At 41.4% G+C, this 27,574-nt stretch overlaps 1 protein-coding gene across 3 annotated transcripts in view; it reads left to right on the forward strand.

Moving 5' to 3' along the window:
- The window catches only part of LOC142134216 (protein Hook homolog 3), a 61,793-nt gene that overhangs the window by 15,425 nt on the left and 18,794 nt on the right, over window positions 1-27,574 (forward strand). For 2 of the 3 annotated variants that reach the window (XM_075194539.1, XM_075194540.1), the window contains exons 3-16: window positions 10,202-10,274; window positions 13,033-13,083; window positions 13,408-13,540; window positions 15,980-16,047; window positions 18,216-18,278; window positions 18,424-18,507; window positions 21,720-21,883; window positions 22,659-22,799; window positions 23,378-23,579; window positions 23,663-23,773; window positions 25,152-25,239; window positions 25,387-25,456; window positions 26,186-26,326; window positions 26,414-26,501. In XM_075194539.1, the coding sequence (XP_075050640.1) occupies window positions 10,202-10,274; window positions 13,033-13,083; window positions 13,408-13,540; window positions 15,980-16,047; window positions 18,216-18,278; window positions 18,424-18,507; window positions 21,720-21,883; window positions 22,659-22,799; window positions 23,378-23,579; window positions 23,663-23,773; window positions 25,152-25,239; window positions 25,387-25,456; window positions 26,186-26,326; window positions 26,414-26,501 (1,477 nt within the window). Of the gene's footprint in view, window positions 1-10,201; window positions 10,275-13,032; window positions 13,084-13,407; window positions 13,541-15,979; window positions 16,048-18,215; window positions 18,279-18,423; window positions 18,508-20,709; window positions 20,773-21,719; window positions 21,884-22,658; window positions 22,800-23,377; window positions 23,580-23,662; window positions 23,774-25,151; window positions 25,240-25,386; window positions 25,457-26,185; window positions 26,327-26,413; window positions 26,502-27,574 lie in introns of all 3 variants that reach the window. The other variant, XM_075194538.1, reaches the window with a different exon arrangement.

The raw sequence follows: 27,574 nt of genomic DNA on the forward strand, positions 1-27,574 counted from the left end.
TGCACTGAACTGCTCTGAACTTCGCACATGTAAGAAGAGCTTATTTGTGTTGTATCCAAGGGCAGCAAAAATAAGTATTTCTCTATCCTCCTTTGGGGGATACCAGGGACATTTGGGTGTTGTCACGGCAATTGGGTTTCTGGAATCCGTCTCTGGACCCCTGGGACTAGTTGGGGCAGGAGTGTAGTGGAAACTGGGAGGAGGAACCACACAGAAGATAGTAGCTGGAATCTGTACACAAGCAGTTGGAATGAAGGTTAATACACATGAGGAATAAAACCAAAAGTATTTCAGCAGGCAGAATCAAGCTGAATTCACACATGGGTTAATGGTTTGCAGCTCACATAACAGCAACAAGACGAAGCAACTGAATTCTCACAGAGGGTTATTGGTTTGCAGTTCATATAACAGCCAGCAAGATGAAGTTGAACTCGCACAGAGAAGTCCATAACACAGCTGAGGGTGTGGCTGAATTCCCTCAGAGGACAAATGGTGGCGATCTGTATACGGCAGGAGGATAGAAGCAGCAACCAGGATGAAGCTGAATTCATATTAAGGGTTGAGAGCTGTATACAGCAGGCAGCAAAACAGACAGTAACTGTGGTGATCAGGAACTAGGAAAGTGTTGCACTGGCAATTTGCTGAGTGTAGGATGACACTCTTATAGTCTGCAGACAAAGCCAATTGGTGGATGAGATCAGGTGTTCAGACTCGGCAGGATGTTTAGCAATTGTCTCACCCAAGATGGCAGCCTCAAGTACTGCAGACAGAAGTCATGCTTGTCCCAAGATAGAATGCTGCATTCGACCAGGAGGGAGATGTACGGTGATATGGTACCGCCGAGTGGTGTATACAGGACTAGGGCCCGATTCTTGACAGGTATAGAGTAGGAACAGGGCAAACTAGCACTTTAAACTTCTGTTTAACTAAGCCCTAGCTCCTTCCCCTCTATACCCCACTTCCTGCTAGCCTCAGTTTAGTTTAAGTGCCCGGCGAACGTTTAGGGCTGAGTAGCAGCCCAATTCTGTTTATTTTTTTGTTTTTGTTCTAGTCGGACACTTTAGTCTCCTGTTCCTGACAGCCGGCGCCTCCCCGGCTGCCGGCTGCTGTTATTGAAGACAGTCTGCTGAGCACAGCATGGAAGGCTGTGCGCCTTCTGGAGGTGAGGATCGGAGGTACGTGGAGGCGCCTCTGCTGCCAAAATTCATCTGCATATGCTTTAATGTCCTCCTAGGAGCCGGCCACAGTCGGCTCCTAGGAAGGCATTAACTATTAACTATTTTTAGCTTAGGGGACTGGGTCATACTAAGATAGTGAGCCCTGCTAGGCAATGGATTGGTTGAGGTGATTGTCCTGTTGGATGCTTGCCAATCCAGTGCTGGGCCCTGGGGGAGAGGTGTGTTCCTCTATTGCACTTCCTCCTTGGTGGTCTCCTCCTTTGTGTGCAGACACCAGAATAGGCAGCCATCCAGCTTCTTTCCTTTTCTGTTCTGAGTCCTGTAAGGTAAAGGGTTGGGGCTGTTGTTTTCCAAGGTTTTTTCTTTTAGTCTGTGGGGCTGTTTGGCTGTTTTTCAGGCTCACTTTCTGTTTTAGATTTGTGTGCTGCTTGTCTATACTGTGTTTATTACACTATTATCTGTGTATTTTGTCCCATCTGTTAACATGTCTGATAAGGGAAAATCCATGCATGTTAAGGCTGGTGTTACTTCTATGTTGAGTTTCACCTGTGCTGCCTGTAATATTAAGTTACCGTCTGGAGAGTCAGGCACGCAAGGCTCTGTGCGCAGCCTGTCAGTCTTCAGAGAGCACACCGTGTGAAATAACAGCTGCTGGTTTGGATACAGCAGAACCTGCCTGGGCTCGGTCTCTTTCCAATACTGTGGCAGTTGGTGCGGTCACAGGCTGTGGCCGCTCCATCTTCTAATTCTGCTTCCTCTGTGGCGAATGACATGGGTTCTGGTTCGCTAAGTCAGGGTTTGCCTGTTTCTAGCCCGGCGGAGTCTGTAGAACCAGCTTGGGTACGGGGACTTGCATCCTCAGTACAAGGTTTGGTTTCGGTCTCTTCCTCTTTAGAGAGGTTGTTGCAATCTGCTACACCGTCTTCCTCACATAAGCGCAATTGGGTGGCGGCACCCCTACAGGGAAATGCGTCAGATTCTGACTGTTGTTCCCAGGAGGAGGGTGAATTAGCGGTGGATTCTGACATGGATGCTCCTTCTTTTGGACTCAAAAGGAATTCAAGCTTCCAATCAATGTCTTGGAACTGCAAGCAGTGTTTCATGCTCTTTTGAGTGCGCAATTCTTGCTGCAGGGAAGGCCAGTGAAGATTCAGTCAGACAATGCCACGGCGATGGCATACCTTAATCATCAGGGCGGCACCAAGAGTCCCTTGGTCATGCGAGAGACGCACAAAATTTTTTAGTGGGCCGAAGCTCACGTTCCAGCGCTCATGGCCATTATTATTCCTGGAATAGAAAATTGGAAAGCAGATTTCCTAAGCAGGCAGACTCTGAATCCGGGCGAATGGTCCCTCCATCCGGAAGTGTTTCGTCAGTTGGTGGAACTGTGGGGTCAGCCGGATGTCGACATGATGGCATGTCGGTTGAACCACAAGGTCCCACTCTTCTGCTCCCGCACAAGAGATCCTATGGCTGTCGCAGGAGACACTAAGCGGTACCTCCAAGGGACAGACATGGTGTACCTTTTCCCACCGGTAGCCATGTTCCCACGGGTGTTTAAAAAAAAAAATAGCTATAGAGAGAGGGTGTTCCTGTCCTTCTAGTAGCGCCGGATTGGCCGTGAAGGGTCTGGTACACCGACTTGCTCTCCATGGCAGGAGCTCGGTCGTGGCGTTTGCCGCTACGCCCAGACCTATTAACTCAAGGTCCCTTTTGTCATCTAGGTTTACAACGTCTGGCTTTAACGGCATGGCTGTTGAAGCCTTGATCCTGTGAGCTAAAGGTTTTTCTGAACGTGTGGTGCAAACCATGCTTTGGGCTTGTAAGCTGGGTTCTGCAAAGATCTATCATCGAGTCTGGAAAACATATATTGGCTGGTGTGAAGAGAAGGGGTATCCTACTTTTCTTTTTGCTTGGCCAGGTTACTTGTTCTTGCAGGACGGGTTGGATGCAGGTTTGCACCTTAGTTCTATTAAGGGTCAGGTGTGCCCTTTCGGTCTTCTTTCAAAGAAGACTGTCACGACTAGTATAGCGTACCTGCTATCGTTGGCACTACTCGGAGGAAGGCGCGGAGTCTAACGTGCCCCTGGTGTTCACCAGGGACCCCCGCAAGGAGGTATGGACTTGGCTGCAGGAAACACGCAGGTCGCGGTCCTTCCACGAGTCAGATAGCGAAGCACGAGAGGAATGTCAGACAGGCGGGTTCAGCAACGGTGCGGGCAATGCAGGTACACAAGGAGAATCCGAACGGGGTGTGAATCAAGCCGGGTCGATAACGTTCTGACAGCGAGGTACAAAAGGGAGATCCAAAGGGGTAGTCAAGGCAATCCGGGTCACAAGGGTCACAGGCAAACGGCAATAAACTGGAGGAAGGCAAGGGTCAGGAAACAGATAAACACAGGAACACTGGAACGCTGGAGGACAGGAAAGGACCTGAAACTCTGGCACAGGAGGTGAGGTCAGAGGGACCTAAATAGTGCTGCTAGCCAATGCCCTCAGCACTAGTGGTGCTGTCATAGCTGTAGCGCCGTAGCGCTCTCTTCATGCAGCGTCCCGTTGCCTAGCAACAGGGACGCTTCTGGGTCTGAGCTGGCCGGCCGGGCGGAAGGGGAAGTGACGCGTCTGGTTGCTAGGCAACCAGACGTTCTGTGTGGACGGGCGGGCGGCCGCCAAGCGGCGCCTGACAGTATGCCCTCCTCCTTCTCCCCTTGTTTGGAGGAATTTCTTAAGTAACTGAGGAGCGTGAAGGTCCGGTTTATCCACCCAAGATCTTTCTTCCGGGCCAAATCCCTTCCAGTGCACAAGGAACTGTTGTTGCCCGTAGCGAATGCGGACATCCAGAATCCGGCTGATCTCAAACTCTGTTCCAGAGGAGGTTTGAACAGGAGGAGGTCGAGATGGAGGTACAAAGAACCTGTTAAGCACCAATGGCCGGAGTAGAGACACGTGGAAAGTATTATGACATCGTAAAGAAGCCGGTAGCTTAGTTTAACACACACTGGATTAATCACTTGTGAGATGATGTAAGGACCAATAAAACGTGGAGCCATTTTCATAGATGGTACTTTGAGTTTTAAGTCTTTAGTGGAAAGCCATACTTGATCCCCTACCTTCAATAGGGGAGTAGCTCTACGGTGGCGATCTGCAAAGATCTTATGGTGCTGTGATGCCTTTTGCAGAGCTGCTTTGGTTGTGGCCCAAATGATAGAGAATTCTCGATAAAGTGAGTCCACCGCTGGAACAGAGGAGGAAGAATTGGGAAATGGATCTGGGATAATAGGATGCATCCCGGTCACAATAAAGAATGGAGAAAACCCGGTAGATTCATGGACATGGTGATTGTGTGAGAATTCTGCCCAGGGAAGGAATTGCGACCATCTGCTTTGATTATCAGCGGTAAAGCAACGGAGAAAAGTCTCTAAATCCTGGTTGATCCGCTCGGTCTGACCATTGGTCTGGGGGTGATATCCCGATGAGAATTTTAACTCCGTACCCAGTTTTTTACAGAAAGCCCTCCAGAACCGGGAGATGAATTGCACTCCCCTGTCAGAGATAATTTCCTTAGGGCAACCATGAAGTCTGAAGATCTCCTTGATAAATGTGTCGGCTAAGTGACTGGCTGAAGGTAGACCTGAAAGAGGAATAAAATGCACCATTTTAGAAAATCGGTCAATGACAACCCAGATAGTATTGAATCCAGAACTGCAGGGAAGGTCAGTAATAAAATCCATGGCTATACTCTCCCAGGGAGCATCCGGCGTAGGTAGGGGCTGGAGCAACCCAGCAGGAACCTTCCTGGAAGTTTTGTGTTGGGCACAAATGGTACATGCTGCAATAAAGTCCCGTATATCAGCGCGTATGGTAGGCCACCAGAAACGACGGCAGAGAAGGAATGTGGTCTTCTTTATGCCAGCGTGACCCGCGATACAGGACGAATGGGCCCAACGCAACACCTTGAGTCGTAATTGTGGTTCCACAAATGATCGTCCTGTGGGCGGAGCATCCTTCACAGTATTGGTAATAGCAATGATGTTCGAAGGGTCAATAATGCAATGAGGAATCGATGGATTCAGGCGGTCTGTATCATCAAAAGAACGAGATAGAGCGTCTGCCCGCCCATTCTTAGCACCTGGACAGAAGGTAAGAATCATGTTGAAGCGAGCAAAGAATGATGCCCAGCGGGCCTGCCGAGGATTCAGACAGCGAGCTTCCCGAATGAATGTCAAATTTCGGTGGTCTGTAAAGATGGTAACTGGATATAGGGCTCCCTCTAATAGGTGCCGCCATTCCTCCAAAGTTGCTTTAATAGCGAGAAGCTCCTTGTCTCCGATTCCGTAATTAATCTCGTTGGGAAGAAATCGTCTGGAGAAGAACCCGCATGGAGAATGGGTACCTGAAGGTGTCTTTTGGAATAACACGGCTCCAATGCCTATTGAAGAGGCATCTACCTCCACAAAGAAAGGTCGCTGTTGATCCGGCTTGGAGAGCACAGAGGCAGAGGAAAAGGCTTTCTTCAGAATAGTGAAGGCAGAAACAGCTTCTGGAGACCATATCTTTGGATTGGCAGATCTCCTAGTTAATGCTGTAATTGGAGCAATGATGGAAGAGAAATCTTGGATGAACTGTCGATAATAATTGGCGAATCCAATGAATCTTTGGATACTTTTAAGACTCTGCGGTTGAGGCCAATTCAAGATGGATGACACCTTGGTGGGATCCATCTGTAACCCGGAGCCGGACACAATGAACCCAAGGAAGGACACTTGGAGAACTTCAAAAACACATTTTTCCAATTTGCAATAAAGATGATATTTGCGCAGTCTTCGTAAGACCTCCCTCACTTGTTCTTGATGAGAACTCAAATCTTTAGAAAACACTAGAATGTCGTCTAGATAAACGACTACGGAGGTGTACAACAGATCTTGAAAGATGTCATTAACGAAATTCTGGAAGATGGCGGGGGCATTGCAAAGACCGAAGGGCATTACCAGGTATTCAAAATGCCCATCCCTTGTATTGAAGGCGGTCTTCCACTCGTCACCCTTCTTTATACGAATGAGGTTGTAGGCCCCTCGTAGGTCTAATTTAGTAAACACTTGAGCCCCGCTGATTCTGTCAAATAGGTCAGAGATAAGAGGTAACGGGTACCGATTCTTGATGGTAATACGATTCAGGGGTCTATAGTCAATGCATGGGCGCAGGGACCCATCTTTTTTCTTGACAAAGAAGAATCCAGCCCCAGCAGGAGAGGTAGACTTGCGAATAAAACCACGTTCCAGATTCTCCTTGATATATTGGGACATTGCCAGGGTCTCTGGGCGAGAAAGGGGATACGTTCGCCCCTTGGGTATAGGTTGATCGGGAAGCAAAGTGATGGAACAATCCCAGGGCCGATGGGGAGGTAATAACTCGGCCTCCGTTTTACTGAATACATCTTGGAAGTCAGTGTATGCAGCTGGAAGGCTAACTTCCGTAACCGTGGACTGAGCAACAACTTGGGAATCAGGAGGCAGAACACTAGGTAGACATCTATGATGACATTCTGTACCCCAACGAGTAACCTGAGCTCGATCCCAATCCATCTGCGGAGAGTGTCTTCGTAGCCATGGAAGCCCCAAGATAATGGGATTGATGGATTTTGGCAACACCAACAACTGAATCATCTCGCTGTGGAGGGCTCCAACCATTAACCGAATAGGTGAAGTGATGTAGGAGATGGAGCCACTGCTGACACGGTTCCCATCTACTGCTGTTAACGATAATGGTTGAGGCAAGGGGAGAGTTGGAATTTGAAGCCCGGCAATGAGAGTGGCAGAAATGAAGTTCCCGGAGGAGCCGGAATCCACAAAGGCCGTGGTGGAGAAGGGACCTCTAGGGGTGCTCAGGGTGACTGCCATAAGAAGCTCAGGGGTGTTTTTTGAGTAGGGAGCAACTGTAGATACTCCTAAACCGGCCTCCCTGCTACCGTTTAGGAGGACGGGTTTCCCGGTTTCTTAGGACAGACCTTGAGAACATGTCCGGAATCGCCACAGTAAAGGCAGAGACGCTGCCTGAAGCGCCTCTCTCTTTCTTCTGGGGATAAACGGGAACGTCCTACTTGCATGGGTTCGTCCATAGGCAAAACTGGGTTTTGAAATTGAGGAGCCAAACGAGGAACCACCCGCTTAGAGACAGGACGTTCCTGGGTGCATTCTTGATAACGTAGGTCTACTTTAATGCATAGCGCAATTAGGGTATCAAGATCAGAGGGAAGATCCCGAGAAATTAATTCGTCCTTAATACGGTCGATTAGACCTTGCCAAAAAGTTGCGACCAGCGCCTCATTGTTCCATTTCAGCTCTGACGCTAAGGTCCGGAACTGGATGGCATATTGCCCAACAGATAAGTTGCCTTGACGCAGGTTCAGCAAGCTGGTGGCCGCAGAGGCTACTCTCCCAGGGTCATCGAAGACTCTCCTGAAAGCTTCAATAAAGGAGCCGGTGTTATTAAGAAGAGGGTCTCCATTTTCCCACAAAGGCGAAGCCCAGGCTAGTGCTTGACCACTCAGGAGGGAGATCATAAACGCCACCTTCGTTCGCTCTGAAGGAAATGCTCCTGCATTGCACTCAAACTGGATGGAGCACTGGTTCAAGAAACCCCTGCATTTCTTGGGATCTCCATCGTATTTTTCAGGCGTGGGGATACGCATGCCAGAAGTTGCAGTGGATACAGTAACCACACTAGCGGACGCCCCTGGGGCGGTGGTAATGGCAGGAGCAGCAGGCAGGGAGCCTTGTAAGGCATCGAAGCGTGTAGCGATACCTTGAACACATTGTAGGAGATGTGCTTGGGCTGCTTCTTGCTGTTCTACTCGCTGAGCCAAATGAATGAGAAGGTCCCGGGCTGAGGGTTCCCCCGTTCCTTCGGTAGTCATGGCCAGAGTTTACTGTCACGACTAGTATAGCGTACCTGCTATCGTTGGCACTACTCGGAGGAAGGCGCGGAGTCTAACGTGCCCCTGGTGTTCTTGGCTGCAGGAAACACGCAGGTCGCGGTCCTTCCACGAGTCAGATAGCGAAGCACGAGAGGAATGTCAGACAGGCGGGTTCAGCAACGGTGCGGGCAATGCAGGTACACAAGGAGAATCCGAACGGGGTGTGAATCAAGCCGGGTCGATAACGTTCTGACAGCGAGGTACAAAAGGGAGATCCAAAGGGGTAGTCAAGGCAATCCGGGTCACAAGGGTCACAGGCAAACGGCAATAAACTGGAGGAAGGCAAGGGTCAGGAAACAGATAAACACAGGAACACTGGAACGCTGGAGGACAGGAAAGGACCTGAAACTCTGGCACAGGAGGTGAGGTCAGAGGGACTTAAATAGTGCTGCTAGCCAATGCCCTCAGCACTAGTGGTGCTGTCATAGCTGTAGCGCCGTAGCGCTAGTCATCTTGCAGCGCCGTAGCGCTCTCTTCATGCAGCGTCCCGTTGCCTAGCAACGGGGACGCTTCTGGGTCTGAGCTGGCCGGCCGGGCGGAAGGGGAAGTGACGCGTCTGGTTGCTAGGCAACCAGACGTTCTGTGTGGACGGGCGGGCGGCCGCCGAGCGGCGCCTGACAAAGACTCACTGTCATACCTGATGTGCACACTTTCATTCAGGGCATGCTCCATGTACAACCTCCATATATTCCTCCGGTAGCACCATGGGATTTGAATTTGGTGTTGAATGCTTTACAGCATCCGCCTTTTGAATACAGTGGAATTCAAATTTCTGACCTGCAACACGGTCTTCCTTTTGGCCATATCTACGGCACGAAGACTTGCAAGATAAAGCAGCAAGCTCTGAAAGTCTCCTCTTCTTGTTTTTCATGAAGACCGGGCAGTTCTTCGAACCAAGCCTTCTTTTCTTCCTAAGGTCCTTTCTAGAATTAATTTAAATCAAGACATTGTCATTCCTGCTCTGACGATGATTCTATTCGTTATCTCAATGTTTTCCGAGCCTTACACATTTATGTGCGAAGGTCTCAGAATGTGCGCAAGACTGAGGATGTTTTGATTCTCTATGATGCTCACAAGAGAGGTTGGCCAGCTTTTAAGGTGACTATTGCTTGCAGGCTTATAGTGGGCCTGTCCCAGATAATTTGCGGGCACACTCTACAAGGTCTGTAAGTGCTCCTTGGGCGGCTTGCCATGGTGCCTCCAGTGAACAGCTGTGTAGGATGGCCACGTGGTATTCACTAGGTTTTACAAGTTTAATGTCTTTGCATTCAAGAATGCAAGTTTTGGAAGAAAGGTGCTTCATGTCATTTCTTCTGAGCGTTCCCTCCCGTGAGGCAGCTTTGGGATGTCCCCAATGTCCCCGGTGTCCCCCAAAGGAGGATAGAGAAAATGAGATTTTTGTACTTGCGTAAAATATGTTTCTCTTAGTCCATTGGGGGACACCGGGCGCCCACCCTTATTAACGCTCTGGTTTCTCCTACTGTTTGACATGTTGTCTTGTAGTTAAGGGAATGTTGTTGTTTTGTTATTTTTATTCTCTTTTTTCTTGTTTTCTCTCCTTTCTTGTTTTCTCTCTCTCTGCTTTCTGTGGGCTTTGTTAAACATAAACTGAGGCTAGCAGGAAGGGGGGTATAGAGGGGGAGGAGCTAGGGCTTAGTTAAACAGAAGTTTAAAGTGCCAGTTCAACCTGTCCCTACTCTATACCCCAATGTCGCCGGTGTCCCCCAATGGACTAAGAGAAACGGATTTTACGTAGGTACAAAAATCCAATTTTTGCCTCAAAAAGCTAAGTGTTTTTTTTTTTTTCTACACATAGACCATATTTGCAGTACATAATAATGAAATAGGACCTTTTTTATATGTTCAGTTTCAAGTGGAGATTAGTTTGTTGATATCTGAAGAATTGGGTGAATGATTTGAAAAGTCAGGGCCTCATCAAAGGATATTCAGTTGTTTAAATAGAGCTACTATTTTTTGCTTCTTGTTCAGTTTCCATTAACTATACCAGTGATTCACAAAAAGTTTTATGGAATGTGATTTTCTTTAACAGTGACCCAGCATACTTTGATGAAAACTGGTTAATACGGATTAAAACTGATGTGGGCGACAACTGGCGGCTCAAGGTAATTTTTGAGGACTATTTTGCCTTTATTGGTATGCAGTCTTGTACATAGTTAATACTGGTTTTATATTGTCCATCATGTAAAAAACAACAATTTAAAATGTGCGTAATTGAACTATAGTAGTACCTGTAACGGTAACATATTATACGCTCTGGCCTCAATTTTGAAAGTTGTATTAACATTTTTATGATGGTACAAAACACGGAAATGGACTTTTGAAAATGGAAACAATTTGCTGCAATGGTCCCTTACCCACTTGTGATGTTAGACGTGCCGTAGATTTGTTGCTTTTTGAATGCCACATGCTCCATTGAAACTTGCATTAAACAAGTTTACTGAATTGATCTCCCTGACACAAGATAACAACTGCGAGTACCTTTGGTTATACTGGATTTAAAACATTTTTAACCTTAAAGTGCGAAGGACAAGTCCTGCATTTAATTTCATAATTCGGTAAACCTCGCTTTGTATCAATTTGCGTTTTAATGTCAGAAAGGTAATTCGTAATGTCCTCATCATAATTCTGACACATGGGGGTAGATTGAATTAGCCGCGTAGTTCTTAAGAATTTCTCTGCAAATTTTCTACTCGCAGCTCTATGAGTTGCTAATTAAATCTGCCCCATAGTCTCATAGATTTGAAATGTTTAGCTACTGCTGTATCCTTCTCACTTTTGCTCTTATAAATATCTGTATTTCCCACTCTCTCCTTCAACTTTCTATTATTTTTAAAAAAAAATAAATTATAATCGAAAAACTGATCTATGCTCATTCTAATTTACTTTTGCGGACCTTGAATACTTTCCTACATGGGCATTTTGAACAACTTTATGCCTGTAAAATTACATATAAAAAAGATTCTTCATGGAATAGAGGTACCGTGAGTTGGATGCTGCACACTACCACACTACTGTACACTAAAGTAATTGCAGAACAACTTTGGCAATTATAACCAGGAAATATCCCATTATTTTTGGCTGCCAGTAAATGTTTATTTTTCTGTCTAGTACATGCTTATCTTTAAATATTTACCATATGGAAGGTCAGCGTGTGTGATGTGCCAATATTTCAAAACGGTTTTCTTGATAAGAGGATTTATCTGAAGTGTCCCATGTAACTAATTCTCTTGTCACTTACTGATTTCTTAGAGTAGGGTTTTGTTTCTTAGTAGTTTAAATAATTCTACCTCTGTGTCACATTCTAAATCATTTCTCTCCTCTCCTTTCTGGAGTGATTTGTAAACAGCCTTTTATAGGCCTAAAAGCAATGCTTAACAGTAGAAGGTATGAGTTGGCTCTTAGGGTAGAAATAGGAGTGGATTGAAAACTATCCCTATACAGTAAGCTAATAGGATTTGTGTTTTTCATTAATAAATTAAAACTGTTCTCATTTCGTGTAACAGCAACATCAAGATCCTGCTAAACGTCACTGTAGGATATTGTGCATTAGCCCAGTTACCACCTGCTTTTATTGTTTTGATTTTTTTTTTAGCAGCATTGGTTCCACTTTGGTAGGATGACCTCCCATTGAAGAAACAATTCTAATTGACATTGGACTAGCACGGCCAATAAAACTCAAATAATCCCAACAAAACATTAGGATGACCCTCAACCCTTACAACTTCTATCAGCGAAGGGGCTATTTCAACTCTTTTACCCCTCTGATGGCTATATAGTCTACAAAGGTTCCATAACAATCTTGTCCATTATACTGACATAGTAAGTTAGAAATAATCACACCCATACAGCAATATTTAATTTTAATGAACAGCATACATGCAATCCCCACTTCCTCCTTCAAAAAAACCCCCTTGTTTGTTATTATAAACAAATAACAACCCCCCCGCCCCCCTCTGTTCTTGATTTGACGCAGTTTAGCACCAACTTTGCTTTGCAATAGGCATGGAAAAGGGGAACCAGGCAGCATAATAAACTGTGGCTTTCCCTTGTTGTATACAGCTCTTCTTGATTACTGCATGTCCCCCTCTCCTTCCTTCTAAAAAAAAAAAGCCAAAAAAACCTTCAGAATCGCCCCCGACACCCACACTTTAAAAGAAGGTCAATGAGAAAAATATCTTCTGGTTCTTGGACCGTTCTGACATCAGCCTTTAAATCATCCCAAGGTCGAGGGGAAGAGAATAGAATTCATAAAAAAAAAAAAAATAGGAGAAAAATATTGTAAGCTGATTAATTGTTGGTCCAGCAGTTTTCATAAAGGATTTCTTAAGTTTGCTGGGTTTTTTTCTACTTCTACAATTACTATATTAATTTATCTGTATGTTTGGCTGATGGGTTAATTAGAGATGCACCCATGCAATACAGTTTTTAAATTCTGGCTGACCCAGGAGCCTGTTAACTAGTATGACCTATTGAGCGAGATTCACCCAGCCTAGCAGTAATCTTTTTCTTGGCTGCTTGTGAGAATGAGGTTTAGCACAAGATTTATGTTTAAATCAGTACAGGTGCTATGTCCTTTATGTCCTTGGATTTGTTTGGGGGTTGGTGACTGCACCTTGCTTAGCAGATACAATAATAAACAAGATTAATTAATTACATATATTAATTCAAACCAATAGCCCTCGGTCTTTTTTGAATCTTATTTCACCTGAGTACAGTGGCCTTGCTTAATTTAGGCTCCACCCTTTTTGTATGTCTCTTACAATTGGTCACGTGTTTATTTATATATAATATATATATTTATTACACTCAAAAAAAAAAAAAGCATATACAGCCATTTAACTTCTCATTTTCCTCTTGTAGATTAGTAATCTGAAGAAGATTTTGAAGGGAATTTTGGATTACAATCATGAGGTAATCAAAAAATAAATCTTGAATTGAAATGCTGAATGTCATGATATTACATATGTAGGACGGTGTTCACTGCTACAGCTGAATATCCTGGGAGGAGATGTTCAGCCATAGGTACCTTACATGCTATACTGTAACCATGGGTTACAGTGTAGCATTCATTTTCAATTGGTATTTTTGTTGAAATGATTCTGCCTTTTGTTAACATTAATATGTTTTAACATTCCATGTTAAATTGCTGTATCTTTTTAAATTTAAATGAAGCTTTTATAACACGTGTGTCCTTTTAAAATGATATAATAACAATTTAATATATACTGTTTTCAGATTTTAGGCCATCAGATCAATGATTTTACACTTCCAGATGTGAATTTGGTTGGAGAACATTCTGATGCATCAGAACTTGGACGAATGCTCCAGCTTATTTTAGGCTGTGCTGTAAAATGCGAACAAAAGCAAGGTAATTCACCTGTTGTAAGGTGTACGTGTCACCCCAAAACAGCAGACACGGCTTAGTCTAGAAGACTGAGTGCTAAAACAGAAAGGGCGTGCTACGTAGACCTTTTCTATCCTACCACCTTGCTGTTTTTGTTTTTTTATTTCTGGAATGGCTGCTGTATTTTTCTCTTCCATCTACTTTTGATTTTATAGGCAGGGTTTGCCAGCACAAAAGTTTTATGTGATTGTTTAATGGTATGTACACACTGAGCATCTGAACGGCTCATAAATGCATGCATAGCCATTCATTTCTTCATGTGTACAGGGTTGGTTCAGCATCTGTTCCAGTCACTTTCACTGTCGATAATTTTCTTTCGGTTCAAACACTCCATCTGAACAGAAGGAAAAGGTTCGAGCTGTGTTCATGGAAAGCAGCACACCGAGCTGCCTCTGCAAATGCAGATAGTAGAAGTCAGTGTGTATGATTCAATTGGGTCCATTCTGTTCTTTAATCTGATGCGTTCTACACATTTCATATGTATGTGGAAAGTAAGAAGTGCTCATGTGTCCAAGCCCTACGAGTGGGTCTGATGTAGACATACAGTAAAGAGAAAAAAGAATTAAGAAAAGTGCAAAACACATGGGACTTGTGTATCAGATCCTAAAAATATAAATGGAGTAATCAAAATGTTGACGAGTTAAAACAATGCTCTGTATGCTATAAATGGGAAGATTATTTTGTGTGCACCGCCTCTTTGCTGGGATGATTGAAAGAGGCCATCCCATGTGGTGGGTGTCTTGACGTCGCATCGGGAGAAAGTCATGCCCCTTACCCTGTAACACATTTTCCCCACCCCTGTAGCAACACATTCCCTTGCACACTTATGTTATTATCTTTTAATTATAAGGGGCAGCAAGGGTTACAAAAAAATATCATAAGTACAAAAGTGACACATTTTCTATAAATACATACTACATAATTACATATCAAGAAAACACTATGGGAGAGCGGGGCCTGCTCGTGAGAGTTTTACAGTTCTCCCAGGGACAATTTGGCAGGGAGTTAGTGTGAAGTCCATTCATTCTGTTTTGTTGCTAGATTGACCTCTGTGACTAATGGCCAGATCTCAATATGGGATAAGTACAGATACAGAACGCTGGGACAGAAATACTACAGTAGTATTTTTGTCCATGATCTTTTGTCCGCCTATGTTCGTGCTTCCCTGGGGGCCACAAAGAAATGGCCCAGTGGCATGCATTTTGTGCATCGGTGCTATAAACAGCGTCTATGGCCGTGCTCACATTTGTATTGATGTGATTATGATGTGCTATTTTGATGAGTGTATCATCATCATCAACATTTATTTATACAGCGCCAGCAAATTCCGTAACGCTTTACAATTGGGTGTATATGGCAGATGTTGATTTTGTTTTATATTTACACGGAGGAATTCTTTAAGAGTCACCATGGTAACAAATCTCTTTTCGGTTGACTTGACCACCCACATTTTGTTTGATGGTGGGGTATTGAAGGAGTCACTTTGGGCATCTTTGGGATAAATTGAATAGGTGGCAATTCTCTCTGACAGAGCATCATTGCTGAGGTTATCATAAGAAAGTGCCCAGAATGTTCATGGTGACAGGTGTTTGCTTTGTAAAGAGAAAGTAAATCCACTATTTGACATTAATATACAGCAAAGGCAGTGAATTATTGAGCTGTATAATATACATGAAATATTTAGTGCAGTATTGGCACACACAGTCATGTCTTCCATGCATCCTTTCACTCCACATCATTAAAGTTAGGGGAGGGGTTTTTATAAGCAGGCATAGTGTGATTGACCACTTGCAGACTTGCTGTGCTGAAATACAGACTGTTGATTTGGTGATTTATAAACAGGGGTAGGACAGTGATGTCACATTAACTCAAATGCCTGGACCTGTGTTATTTCCCCTTCTTAAAGATGTTGGAGGAGTTACAGCTGTATTTAACAGAGCTTAAAATTATAGACTGTGTAACCAATGGAATGCTAGCAGAAATGTATTCAACTTTCATATATTCTCTATTCAAAAGTCCCTATGATTTCCGCCCTTACCACTACATAAAAAGAGGGACACTTGTAAAGTGTTAGTTATGGGTTATTGAATCCCCCACTATAAAATATAAGTAAGTGAGAAGTCCAGAACATATACATTGGCTGAGTGTTCTTATACAGGTCACAGAACTTCAAGGTGACGTTTATTAAGTTGTCTAACTATATAGATGTGCTTGACCTGAAAGACAGTTATAAACACTTTAAAAATAAGGCAAGTGACACTAGTCCCATGACAGCATGGCTCTACAGAAGCAAATATTTTAATTTGTCAAATTTCATTGATACTGGTTAGGATTACATTGTGTATAAATATGTTTGCATTAAAAAAGCAGATTAAATGTAAAGTGTACATCATATATTTCTAGAATATATCCAAACCATCATGATGATGGAAGAGTCTGTCCAGCATATGGTGATGACTGCTATTCAGGAGGTAAGTTATGTTATTGATTTTGAGCTTTACCAATGCAAATTTACTATAAGTTGTGCGTTTTATTTTGGAGGAAAAACGACTTCAGAGGTTAGTTGATCTGTGTAGTGAACTGTAACAAATTGTGTGAGTAGCAAGTTTGCTCAAACACTGAAAACAGTGTTCTCCCCAGCACCTATTTCCCGGGTGCTCCACCCGGCTGTTGTTGTTGTTGGTTTTTTTTTTAAGTCAGAAAAAAAAATTATTGCATTTATTTTCTTTTTTAACTTAACATAAAAGCCCAACACATTAGGCTTATGACAATTAAAACTAAACCCACGCAGGGGTAACAGCAGTGTCATAAGTTCATGTATGCATTGTCAAAACACCTCATACATCAACAAATATGTACAGATTAGGATCAAATGTCAGACATATTTAAAGAATATACAAACATATCTATACTTGGCATGCAATACAGGAATAATCTCCCCGTACAATTCGCCCACATCCAGCATACAATAAGGCATCAAAACAACAGTTTTAATAATGGAGGCTGGGTGCCCGCCCCGGACATAATACTCTCAAGATAGGTCTGCCTCCCTTAATCCCTCTAACATACGGAGATATTCTCCATCTATACCAGATCTTCTCATATTTGTCAAGCAAATTTCTGCTAATATACATGAATCGCTCATGGCCTACTGTGTCATTAACCAGATCAATCCAATCCCTCAGGGCTGGACCCTCTGGGGCCATCCACTTTCTTACCCAAACCGAATATGCATAATCTTGGTGTGATAGCGTGTACTCCCACCCCCAACCGTATTATACAAGCACCCACCTCCCTCCAGAAGGAAGACACCAATGGGCAATTCCAGAGCATGTGCCAAAGTCCCCCCTCACACTCCCACACTTGGGGCATAGAACCAGTTGTCCACCATTAAATTTGGAAAGCCGATTGGGAGTGAAATACGCTCCATGTAAAAGAAAAATCATGACCTGACGAAATCTAGCAGAAGCAGTAACTTGACACAGACTGCTCAAAATAGTATCCCAGGTTTTATCATTAATTTCCCCCAAATCCCACTCGGCTGCACTACAGCCAGCAGTGTGTGTGACCACTGATCACCTGTGTGACCAGTCCTGGTAGGTGTGGGCAATAACATCCAAAATGTTTCATTATTATTGGAAATATTACACTTCCCCACACCCGGCTCCTTCTTAATGCCACTCGGCTGGCATAATTTTCTGGGGCGAACACTGCTGAGCATCTTTTTGTGTTCAGTTTTCATTACCTTTTATTCCATATGTACCCAATTTTGAAGTGGACAGGATAGAATAACCTGATCAGATCATTAGAAGGTGCACAGAATGGGTGTTCTGATCCAGTGTAAGGCAGTGAGCCTGTCCAATAATATGATTTTGTTTAGAGGCTGCTTGTAATAGGAGCAGTGTCAAGATATGAAGAGGGGGATTGAAGGTACACATGAAACCATAGACTGAGGGTTAGATGGTAGAAGGAACAAGGTCCACAAGCAACACATTGCAGAGATGTGAGGTCCTTGTCTGGCGTGGTAAATTTATGATGTCACTCAAGTTCATACATATAGTTTAAGATGTCATAGAAAGCATTTGAAACGTATGATCTATATAGAAAACTTAAAAAATAATGGGCCTTATTTAGTGTTCTCTCCCAACTTTAAATATGTCCATTCATTTTAAACTGGCTCCCTTATAGTGCAATATTGTTTTCCGTATCTGTATTTATTCCTAACTTTAAATGAGGCTCAATATCTGTAATAAATAAATAAAAAAAATCTGTACAGATAAAACAAACAGATGTTGTAAATTGGAAGTGCTCTGTAGGTAAAGGACTAAACACAATGCTAAAGTTAGAATATATTTGACATAAGCTATAAGTCAGTGGGGTTTTGCCAACTAAGGCTCAGTATCCACTGGTATTTGAGATGTCTTTTAGTGCTTGTAAAAAGCATATCAAATGCATACATACACATGTAAATACATTTTATTTGCATTGTAATAAGTAGCATTTAAAAAAAATGCAACACAAAAAAAACACCTAGATATTTATTATTATTATTATTATTATTATTATTATTATTATTAATAATATTATGTTTGCGTAAACAATTGTTGGTTGACATTGCTATATAACTCTCTATTTGCAGCTGATGAGCAAAGAAACCCCGGTCTCTCTTGGGACAGATGCTTATGCTGAGCTTGACCGACAGGTATCCATCTACTTTTATGTTATGTTAGACTTTTGGGCACCAAGAGTTTCTAATACATCTCTCTATACTGTGAGACACAATTCTCTAAAGACATCAGGTATTGGTTTTGTTCTTAACTGATTCATGCTTGCATCATACCAAATAGTTAAAGAAGACTACGGAAGAACTGAATGATGCATTAGCAGCAAAAGAAGAAATCGCTCAGCGATGCCATGAACTAGACATGCAGGTTAGTATTTTTGTACAATAGGAATATTTTTGTGTGTCAATCACATCACAAGCAATGAAATTCCTATATTCAGTCGCCAAAATTATGTAGCCTACTCTCTCTACCAAATATTGTATGGTTCACTCAGCTAAAATAAAATGGAAAAATTACTCTCTCCTGTATGCATTTCCTGTTAGAAGCAGTGATCGAAGTGTATACGGTGGTATGCCATGCCGCCTGTTCTACTTCTGCTTTGATTGTCACTAACAGCTCCGCAACATCGCTCTTATCAGACTCATCCTCTCCCAGAATGCCATCAAAGCTCATATTCACTCTCTGATCATTTCTCGTCTCGACTACTGCAACCTTCTCTTTACTGGCCTCCCCTGCTTCTATCTTGCTCCTCTTTGATCTATATTTAATTCTGCAGCTAGACTTATCTTCCTTTCTTGTCGTTCCACATCTGCCCCCCCTCTGTCATGCCTTACCATGGCTCCCCTTCCCCCTACAAAATCCTCTTCAAACTCCTCATCCTCACGTACAAGGCCCTCTCCAACTCCACTGCTTCCTACATCTCCAACCTCATCCCCATACATACGCAATCCTGCCTTCTCCGGTCAGCGAATGACCATCGCCTTTCTTTCCATTTGGTAACCACATCCCACTCCCAAATTCAAGATTTCTCTTGTGTGCACCTTACCACTGGAACAATTTCCCTCGATCTATCAGACTATCCCCTAGCCTGTCGAGTTACAAACGGTTGTTGAAAACCTACCTGTTCATAACCCTACCAGTCCTCCGCTTAACCATTTCACCATAGAGCATACCTTGCCCTCAGATTTCTTTACACTGCCTCACCTCCATGTGTCAACCATTTGTCTGCCCCTTTCCCTTTAAATTTTAAGCTCTAGCGAGCAGGGCCCTCTTCTCTCCTGTTCTTACTACCTATAACTTTTGCTCAGCAGCCTCACTGTGCACTTCCTCCTTTGCCCCTTGACTCCACTCCTCCATTGTCTTTGCACCTCTTTCAGTGGCTCTAAACCTGTTAGTTGCACCCGCATTAATGGGCACAGGTTTCGGCTTGTGCTGAATATACCCCTTGAGCGCCATTACCAATATAGACTATCAGTAGCTGTGTTGAGGATTGTAGAGTTATGTGTTTACTGTATTGTACGGTCTTACTATGCTTGCATTGTTTGCCCCCTCTGTACAGCACTGTGGACCACATTATAAATAAAGGTTAATAATAATTGTAAAACTATCAAACTCCATTCACGTACATTGCCATTAGATTTTCCATACCGCTACTTCTAAATTTCCACTTTGACCATTGTTTCAAAGTGTAGGTAACATGTAAAATATAAGGATTTCTTTGTGTCTTCCATGGTTTTCCTTAAAATGGAATGTTTGGGGACCAATTGAGTGGCATTGACATAGGAGCAGTGTGTTCAACTTTTTTCCTGTTGCTTATACTGTTTTGCTTAATTCTTTTTACTTTAGTTTATTATTCTTTGCTTTGCTCCATTCTACTTTTTAATCCAAATGAGGGTTATATCTATTTATATAAAATAATTTAGTATCTGACATTAATCCTAAAATACTGCATGTGCATTATATTTGACCAGTTATCAGAGTATATGGATTCTCTAACTAATACAAAAGTTATGTGGCCATATAAAGACATGAAAAATGGCAAAGTGAACAGGATTTGTATATATTTAACGATTCCTGAAATGTAGCCAGGGAAACAACTAGTCCAAACATTTAACTTCATGTTCCTTTAAACATATTTACATACAGTAAATGCAATATTGCCCAGTGCACAGGAAATAAAAGTGGCAAGTTTCTTGTTTCTGGAAAGTCTCTTGCAACCGATTAAGTATCTTGTCAGTTCGTGGTGGTTTGTTAAGAGGCTTTTTCAAAGAAAAAGTAGTAATTTAATAAGCATCCAAAGCCAGTAAAATAGTGTGCAACCACCTGGTAAAAAATATCTAGCGTAGAAATCTTTATTTCTTTCTTTTTCAACTGAAACCATATAATAGAATTCCACAACAAATTGCCATGTTTACAAATTTGCAACTGCTGTGCGGAACCTGTGACACGCTAGTAACCTTTCAGAGATAGGCCGTTAGTCCTGGTCACATGCCCAGTTCTTGACATAATGAGCATACAGAACATAATAGACTGTTAACCAATCTTATTTTGCTTTCTATGCAAATAAAGGTGTACTATGTCCAAGAGGAGCGAGATAAACTGAAATATGAATGTAATGAGCTAGAAGAAAGGGTAAAGTTGTGAATGTCCACACCACAGCATCACCATTTACTAACACATTTATGCTTTGGTTTGCATATGCACTGTTTTATTTATTTATTTCTCTTTTATTCACATATACTAATATTGCATATTACATTGTTAATAAAATATTTCAGAACATTAGCATTGTCCTATGGTAGTCAAGCACTAATACATGAAGAGAGTTCAGTAGGGGTAATATATACAATAGCATGTTTTGTGCTTTCCAAATACACAGATGTTTTTATTAATGATAAACAGTGAGTCGGTGTGACGTTAGTCATTTAATAAGAAGACTAAAATAAATCAACTTTGGGTTTGGATATCTTCACTTGCAATCATTTGTAGCATAGGAGTCCAATAGACCAACCTTTTTGTTTAGTACAGATGAAAGGTGTTTCTGGCTGTAAGTTAGTTGTACAAATTTAAGGAAGCAATGATGGTATAGTTGATAATGGTAATCTTATTCACATAATCTTTCAATATGATGATGCCTTTTTGCTTTGTCACTGCACAGGGCTCTAGACCTAGAGCCCCAGCCAATGCAGGCGTAGTTATCCAATTATAATGGGCAGTAGTAGAAAATTGTAATCCTGTTGCTATTTTTTTATACGTCTGACGTAAGTAATTAAGAACCACAACACTTTGATGTGTATTGAAATTCACGCCTGTGATTATAACTAAAGTAAAACTCTTAATGGAAGTAAGAAAGAGCGGTGTATACATATTTATTTGTTGGATTGGCTTTTTGTTTGGTATGTTTTAACCATATAATGCATTTGAAGCATAACTACACAGCAACAAAGGTCTTGATGCCACAAGATTATTGTATAAACACTTATGCCACTGACATGACTGCTGTGTGTGGCTGGCATGCACCATGGATTGTACAGGAAACGCTATCTTCCACTATAATTTAGCCTCTGTCTGTATTTAAGGTTGCAGGCCTCCAGGAAGAGAAGAGCAGTTTGCTTGCTGAGAACCAGGTTCTTATGGAGCGCTTAAACCAGTCTGATTCTCTAGAAGACCCCAACAGCCCTGCAGGAAGAAGACACCTACAGCTTCAGACACAGCTTGAACAGCTGCAAGAAGAAACATTTAGGTATGATATGTGGCTTTGCTTTATTATACATTTTTATTCTATTATTTTATGAGCCTATTTATGTAATCATTAGAATTTTTTTTTTCAGTTCCATTATTATCTATATGATCATTTTTCTTTGTTTCCAGTTTTCTACTATTGAACTGCCCTATCTGACTCTAGCTGATATGGTGAAAGTCTGTAACATCATTGGTGGCAGTGTTTATTTATATTCATGAGTTGACTGCCTTCATAAGCATGAACTCCTTCCCCCTTCCCTATTTGGGGGCAGGTATGCTCTAGAGCATAGCGTTGGATAATCGCACTTTCATCACTGCTACATTACTGTTGGCAGTACATATGCAATTGCTTATAAAACGTAATCGATTTGCAAAATATATTGCTATGTAACAAAAAAACATGAATCGCAAACCTATGTCCAATATATTCCGGTTTATCACGTTCTTGATTTTTAATCTATTTAATATTTCTAATTTTTGTCACTCTCCACACAATCATCAATAGGTTTCATGAATATTTAAATCCCAAAATACAGTCGTGTCATCAACAAAGCAGATTGTCTTCCAGAGATATCATATACGCTTAGACTTTTGATCTTGACACTTTTGCATTTAATGTATTTTTGTGGATGCTACCAGTAACTCTGTGTAATTGAAGTTGTGCGCTGGGTTAAGCATTCATTGTTTAATATATTTTATTAAATGTTTTAGATTTTTCTTTTTTTTTTTACTTGCGATTGTAAACAAAAGCATTGCGTCTCTTTCATTTTTTATAGGCTTGAAGCATCTAAAGATGATTACAGGATACGCTGTGAAGAGCTTGAGAAGGAGATCACAGATTTAAAACAACAGAATGAGGATTTAACCACGCTGGCAGACGAAGCACAGTCGCTGAAAGATGAAATGGATGTTCTACGGTATAAAACCATGTTTGATCATTTATGTCATTCACATGTGGTTTTTGCAGCACTCCTCATCATCTGAATGGTTTTCAATTGTCATCAGAACAATTTTTTTTTAATACCTTGAAAAAATAGTTATGATTGTATTTTCTTAAATAAGCCAACTGACACTGATTATTAAAGTGCATACAGATATAAAATACATTTGTCTGTACAGTGCAAGTCAGACAAGTAGGCAAATACACAATATTAAATTGCATGGCTTGCTTTAAATAGTGTGGTGCAGGCCATAGTCATGATAGCACTTTCTTGACTGTTTACTGTATGCTTCACTGCTTGAACTGTTTTCCATCCTCTGTCATGGTTTTATTTTTACTAGAACGATTCCTAGTAGTTCATTAGCTATATTGGATACATTTAGGGGCAGAGTCCATTTAGTACGATTTGCCTTCACTAGGTTACAAGGCGCTTCTTTATTTTGGATTAGATATAGTGTCTGTTGAAGAATTGGAACGTGTATGTGTGTTGTTGACTGCTATTGATTTCTTACAGAGACCATGTTGTGCTAATGTTTTGTTGCGTGTTGTTTTCAGGCACTCTTCCGATAAAGTAGCAAAGTTAGAGGGTCAAGTAGAGTCCTATAAGAAAAAACTGGAGGATCTTGGGGATTTACGAAGGCAGGTGAAGCTGCTAGAGGAAAAAAACACTATGTACATGCAAAATACAGTCGGCCTAGAAGAAGAGCTTAGGAAAGCAAACGCTGCTCGCAGTCAGCTTGAAACCTACAAGAGACAGGTACATCTACAGCTTCTAGTTTTGTATAAACAATTGCGCCACTGTTTTCCTTTCTAATGCAGCATGTGCCACTTGGTAAACAGGTTGTTGAGCTGCAGAATAGACTCTCAGAAGAATCTAAAAAAGCAGACAAACTGGATTTTGAATACAAAAGACTGAAAGAAAAAATTGACAGCTTACAAAAAGAAAAGGATGTAAGTAGCATTTTGTTTTTAGCAGCATTGAAGCAACACTGCTAATTTTCTTCATACTGGACAACCAGTACGCGGGACTCTTGTAATCTGTAATTAAAATGTGGTCATATTTTCACTCAGCCTTTGTAAATGATGGAATTGCTGAGCATTGTAGTGCATTTCATGACATATTTAAGTTTTCAGGTGTTGGGGTATGTAGACCTCATACCCACTTTCATTTCTTATGCATTAAAATAAATAAGAACAAATGCCAGTGAAACTGCATCTGAAATGCAAATATGCTAGCGTTTTACTAGGGTTTGGGAGGTCATTTGAGGTTACGTAGGCCTCCCCAATACATTCACTTGTGTACTCTCTGAAATGTGAGTAATATCGTGACACAGGGTCTTTGGAATTTTCCATTTTCAGACCCAGTTACATGCTTTGTACTAGCACAATGCACAGAAGAAACGCCACTGAGTTCAAAGCCTAAATATGGTGACTGCTAAAGGATTAGCCTCTGCTTATAACCACTTATCTACACTACTAGAGTGAATCATGTTTTTTGTCCATCTATAAACACAAAGAGGCTGGAATGTTTGTTAGCTAGAAAAGAGCCCCAAACACCTTAAAAGCACTGTAACCTTGGATGGAATGCAGGAAGTTCGCAGTGTTTCTGGTGGCTGCAAATATTTGTGACATTTAAACATTTTTGTACAAATGTGTCTGTATTATCAACAGTACTTCACACTGAAATTGAGTTAGAAAAGAACATTATATTTTTTCCACTGAAATTACTTGTAGTAATTAATAACACAGTTCAGAGAACAGGTCCTTTTTAGGGCCAAGGAAAATATAAATATACATTACAATAGAAAATGAAAGGCTACATTTATTTCATTTCACTTTATAGTCTCAGCTGGGAGAAATGTCCAGTAGATGGCGATGTTGGCCTGTTATAGCCATAGATGGCCTCAAATGTTGCGTTAACCCCCTGAATTTACTGATCTGTCCACTCTAGCAAAACTTGAGGCATGGCCATAAAATATCTAGGGTACTAAAAAGTAAAATGCAAGAGACATTAAAGAAGATAAGAATTAATAATTATTTTTTTCTGAGGTTCAACTAATTGTGCATATACTAAATATAAAATCATCTTTGCTATAAAAGCTTCTGTTCATTTGTTTTATTGGGAAAATGTCCCTATTGGAATCTTTTTTTTTTGCTTACACTACTTCAGTATAAAATCTACAAATACATCTTCAGCATGTCTTATTGTCTGTTGTTTGTATAGCTCCATACAGAGATTTCATGCTTCTGAGTCATATCGGTTCCATTGTGAGATATTTCAGATTGCCCTAATGTATACCTTATTTATCTTTCCTTTGTAACATATCAGAGACTAAGGTCAGAACGCGACTCTCTGAAAGAAACCATTGAAGAGCTGAGATGTGTGCAGGCTCAAGAAGGTCAGCTCACCACAGCAGGTAACATATCTATGTGTTGTACATAATACACTCACATAGTCTTATTATCTGTACTCACAGTTCTGTGCCATTGTCACACCAACATTCACTTTTTTTTTTTCAATTTGCCTGATCATTAATTTTTATTTTGGTATTTTACTCTGATAGGGTTTATGCCATTAGGTAACCAGGAACCGGCAGACAGCTTGGCTGCAGAAATTGTTACACCTGAAATAAAGTAAGTGTAATTTGGCTTTTTGCTCATTGAGAAACCTGTCTGAGTAATATCTCATTCTTCACTTTTTATGGGTTCTTTTATCTTTTCTACACTACACTAACATGCAATGTGCACACATGTCGGTCCTCAGACAAATATGCAGTAGACTGTTCTGTTGCGTATCTTCTTTGGTTGTTCTTTACTCTACTAAAGCTGTTGCAGTGCTGTAGCTTAAGGGCATTGTAAAAAAATCTAAGTTTCGGGTCCGTTATCAATTCTCTCTACCATCCTTAAAAGTATCCATGTGCACATTTTCCATCCGGTCAGCTGTTGATATTTGCCTGTGTTGTCATAAGTCACTAACACTCTGTCTGCTTCTCATTCATTAAACTAAGCTTCAGCGGCTGCTCAAAGTGACAGTGCAATTTCTTTGCGTGGATAGAGTTGGTTGCTGCACTATTCCTACGCCTCTGGTGATAGTTTTTATGAGTTGTTAAGCAAAGACATTAATGTTCCTGAAGCCTGTTTTGATGCAGTTAAGCTGTGCTATGTATGTTTGAAAATTTCCTTACAAGTAATTTTTTTACAATTTCATTTATCAACGTATGTACGATGGAAAAAAGCCACAATAGCCATTTAATATATTGCGGGAAAAGTACTATACGCTTTACTGCAAGTAAAGTTAATTGCAAAATGTCACATTTTTGTTTTCCATTTCCAGTTTCAGTAACAAATGTTCTGTTGATTTAGGGAGAAGCTAATTCGTCTTCAGCATGAAAATAAGATGCTAAAAATTAATCAAGAAGGATCAGACAATGAAAAAATATCTTTGTTGCAAAGCTTGCTTGATGATGCAAACATGAGGAAAAATGAGCTGGAGACAGAAAACAGGTACAAGAGACCAGATGTTGCTTTGCTAGCTTGTGTTGTTGCTGTTCATTTTCTCTAACTTTGATGTATTCACATTTTCGTGCATAGACTGGGGAATCAGAGACTGTTAGAAGTACAGTCACAAGTGGAAGAGCTTCAGAAATCATTACAAGAGCAAGGAGCAAAAGCAGAAGATGTAAGTGCAGCCCACACAGACTGAATTATAGTTTCTGGTCTATGTATAATCAATCATGCATGCTCTGGTTTAGTGCTGTCCATCTTGTCAGGGTGGGAGAGCTACATTTTGTGCACCTGTATGAAAGAGGATGGGATTGAGCCACAAAAGTAAATGGGATGTGTTTTGGTATGATTAGTGGGTTGAGTGCAAATCTAAATGGTTAACGTGAGTAGTGTAGTAAAACAGGATATACTTGGTATGCCGTTTGTATGAAACCACCATGATTTCAAGTGGTGAAGCCACAGCTGTTTATGTTGAAATTGCGTGGCTCCCACTAGTCAAACATCAGCAGCATTTTTCACCAATTAAACAATGTGTTTGAATATCTGTAGCGAGTGTTGAGATATCAGAGGTTCACAGAGAGGATGTGGGGACAATAGCTGTGTGTCATGTTGCAGGAGAGGGCCTGTCCAGCTGTGTGTGGTGTTTTCTCGTCTTCTGATGGGGAGGGATGGATGATAGTTTACTTTATACAGATTATATAGAGTAAAATCACCTTTTAATGTTCGAGTGCTTCATTTTCATATTCTTATCACTGGTATGTTGTGATGTCAGAAGTAAAATGGGGGTAGTATCGGTCTCCCTTTAACTTCTATTATACACATTGACGTATAATCTCTCCTTCTCCCTATCACCGTTTTTAAAACCTGTGTTTTGGATTGATAATGCGCGTTTCTTTGTGGCGATGGAAACCTGCCATTATAGAACTTTGGAGGTATTGAGTGATATTTTGTTAGCACATGGCTATGACCTATTAAATAGCTATGATTGGCTTTATCGGGGTACTTATTGCCATGTAGTGGAACAAGGTAAAACTGTATGTATCACATCTAGGTGTTAAAGTCCATTTTGCATAGTGAACTGTCTGTATGCAATGTCATGTCTGGGGGAAATATAATTTGTTTTCTTGATCCCTTTGCCAATGCTTCTCTTGAATGGATTGTGCTTCACACAAGGCCATAGTAAGTATGGAGATTGTAATGATTACTTTTGATTAAATTATTACAAACTGTAAACTTTTATTTAAATTG

Source organism: Mixophyes fleayi, unplaced genomic scaffold (genome assembly GCF_038048845.1).
Source record: "Mixophyes fleayi isolate aMixFle1 unplaced genomic scaffold, aMixFle1.hap1 Scaffold_46, whole genome shotgun sequence".
Classification (NCBI taxonomy): Eukaryota; Metazoa; Chordata; class Amphibia; order Anura; family Limnodynastidae; genus Mixophyes; species Mixophyes fleayi.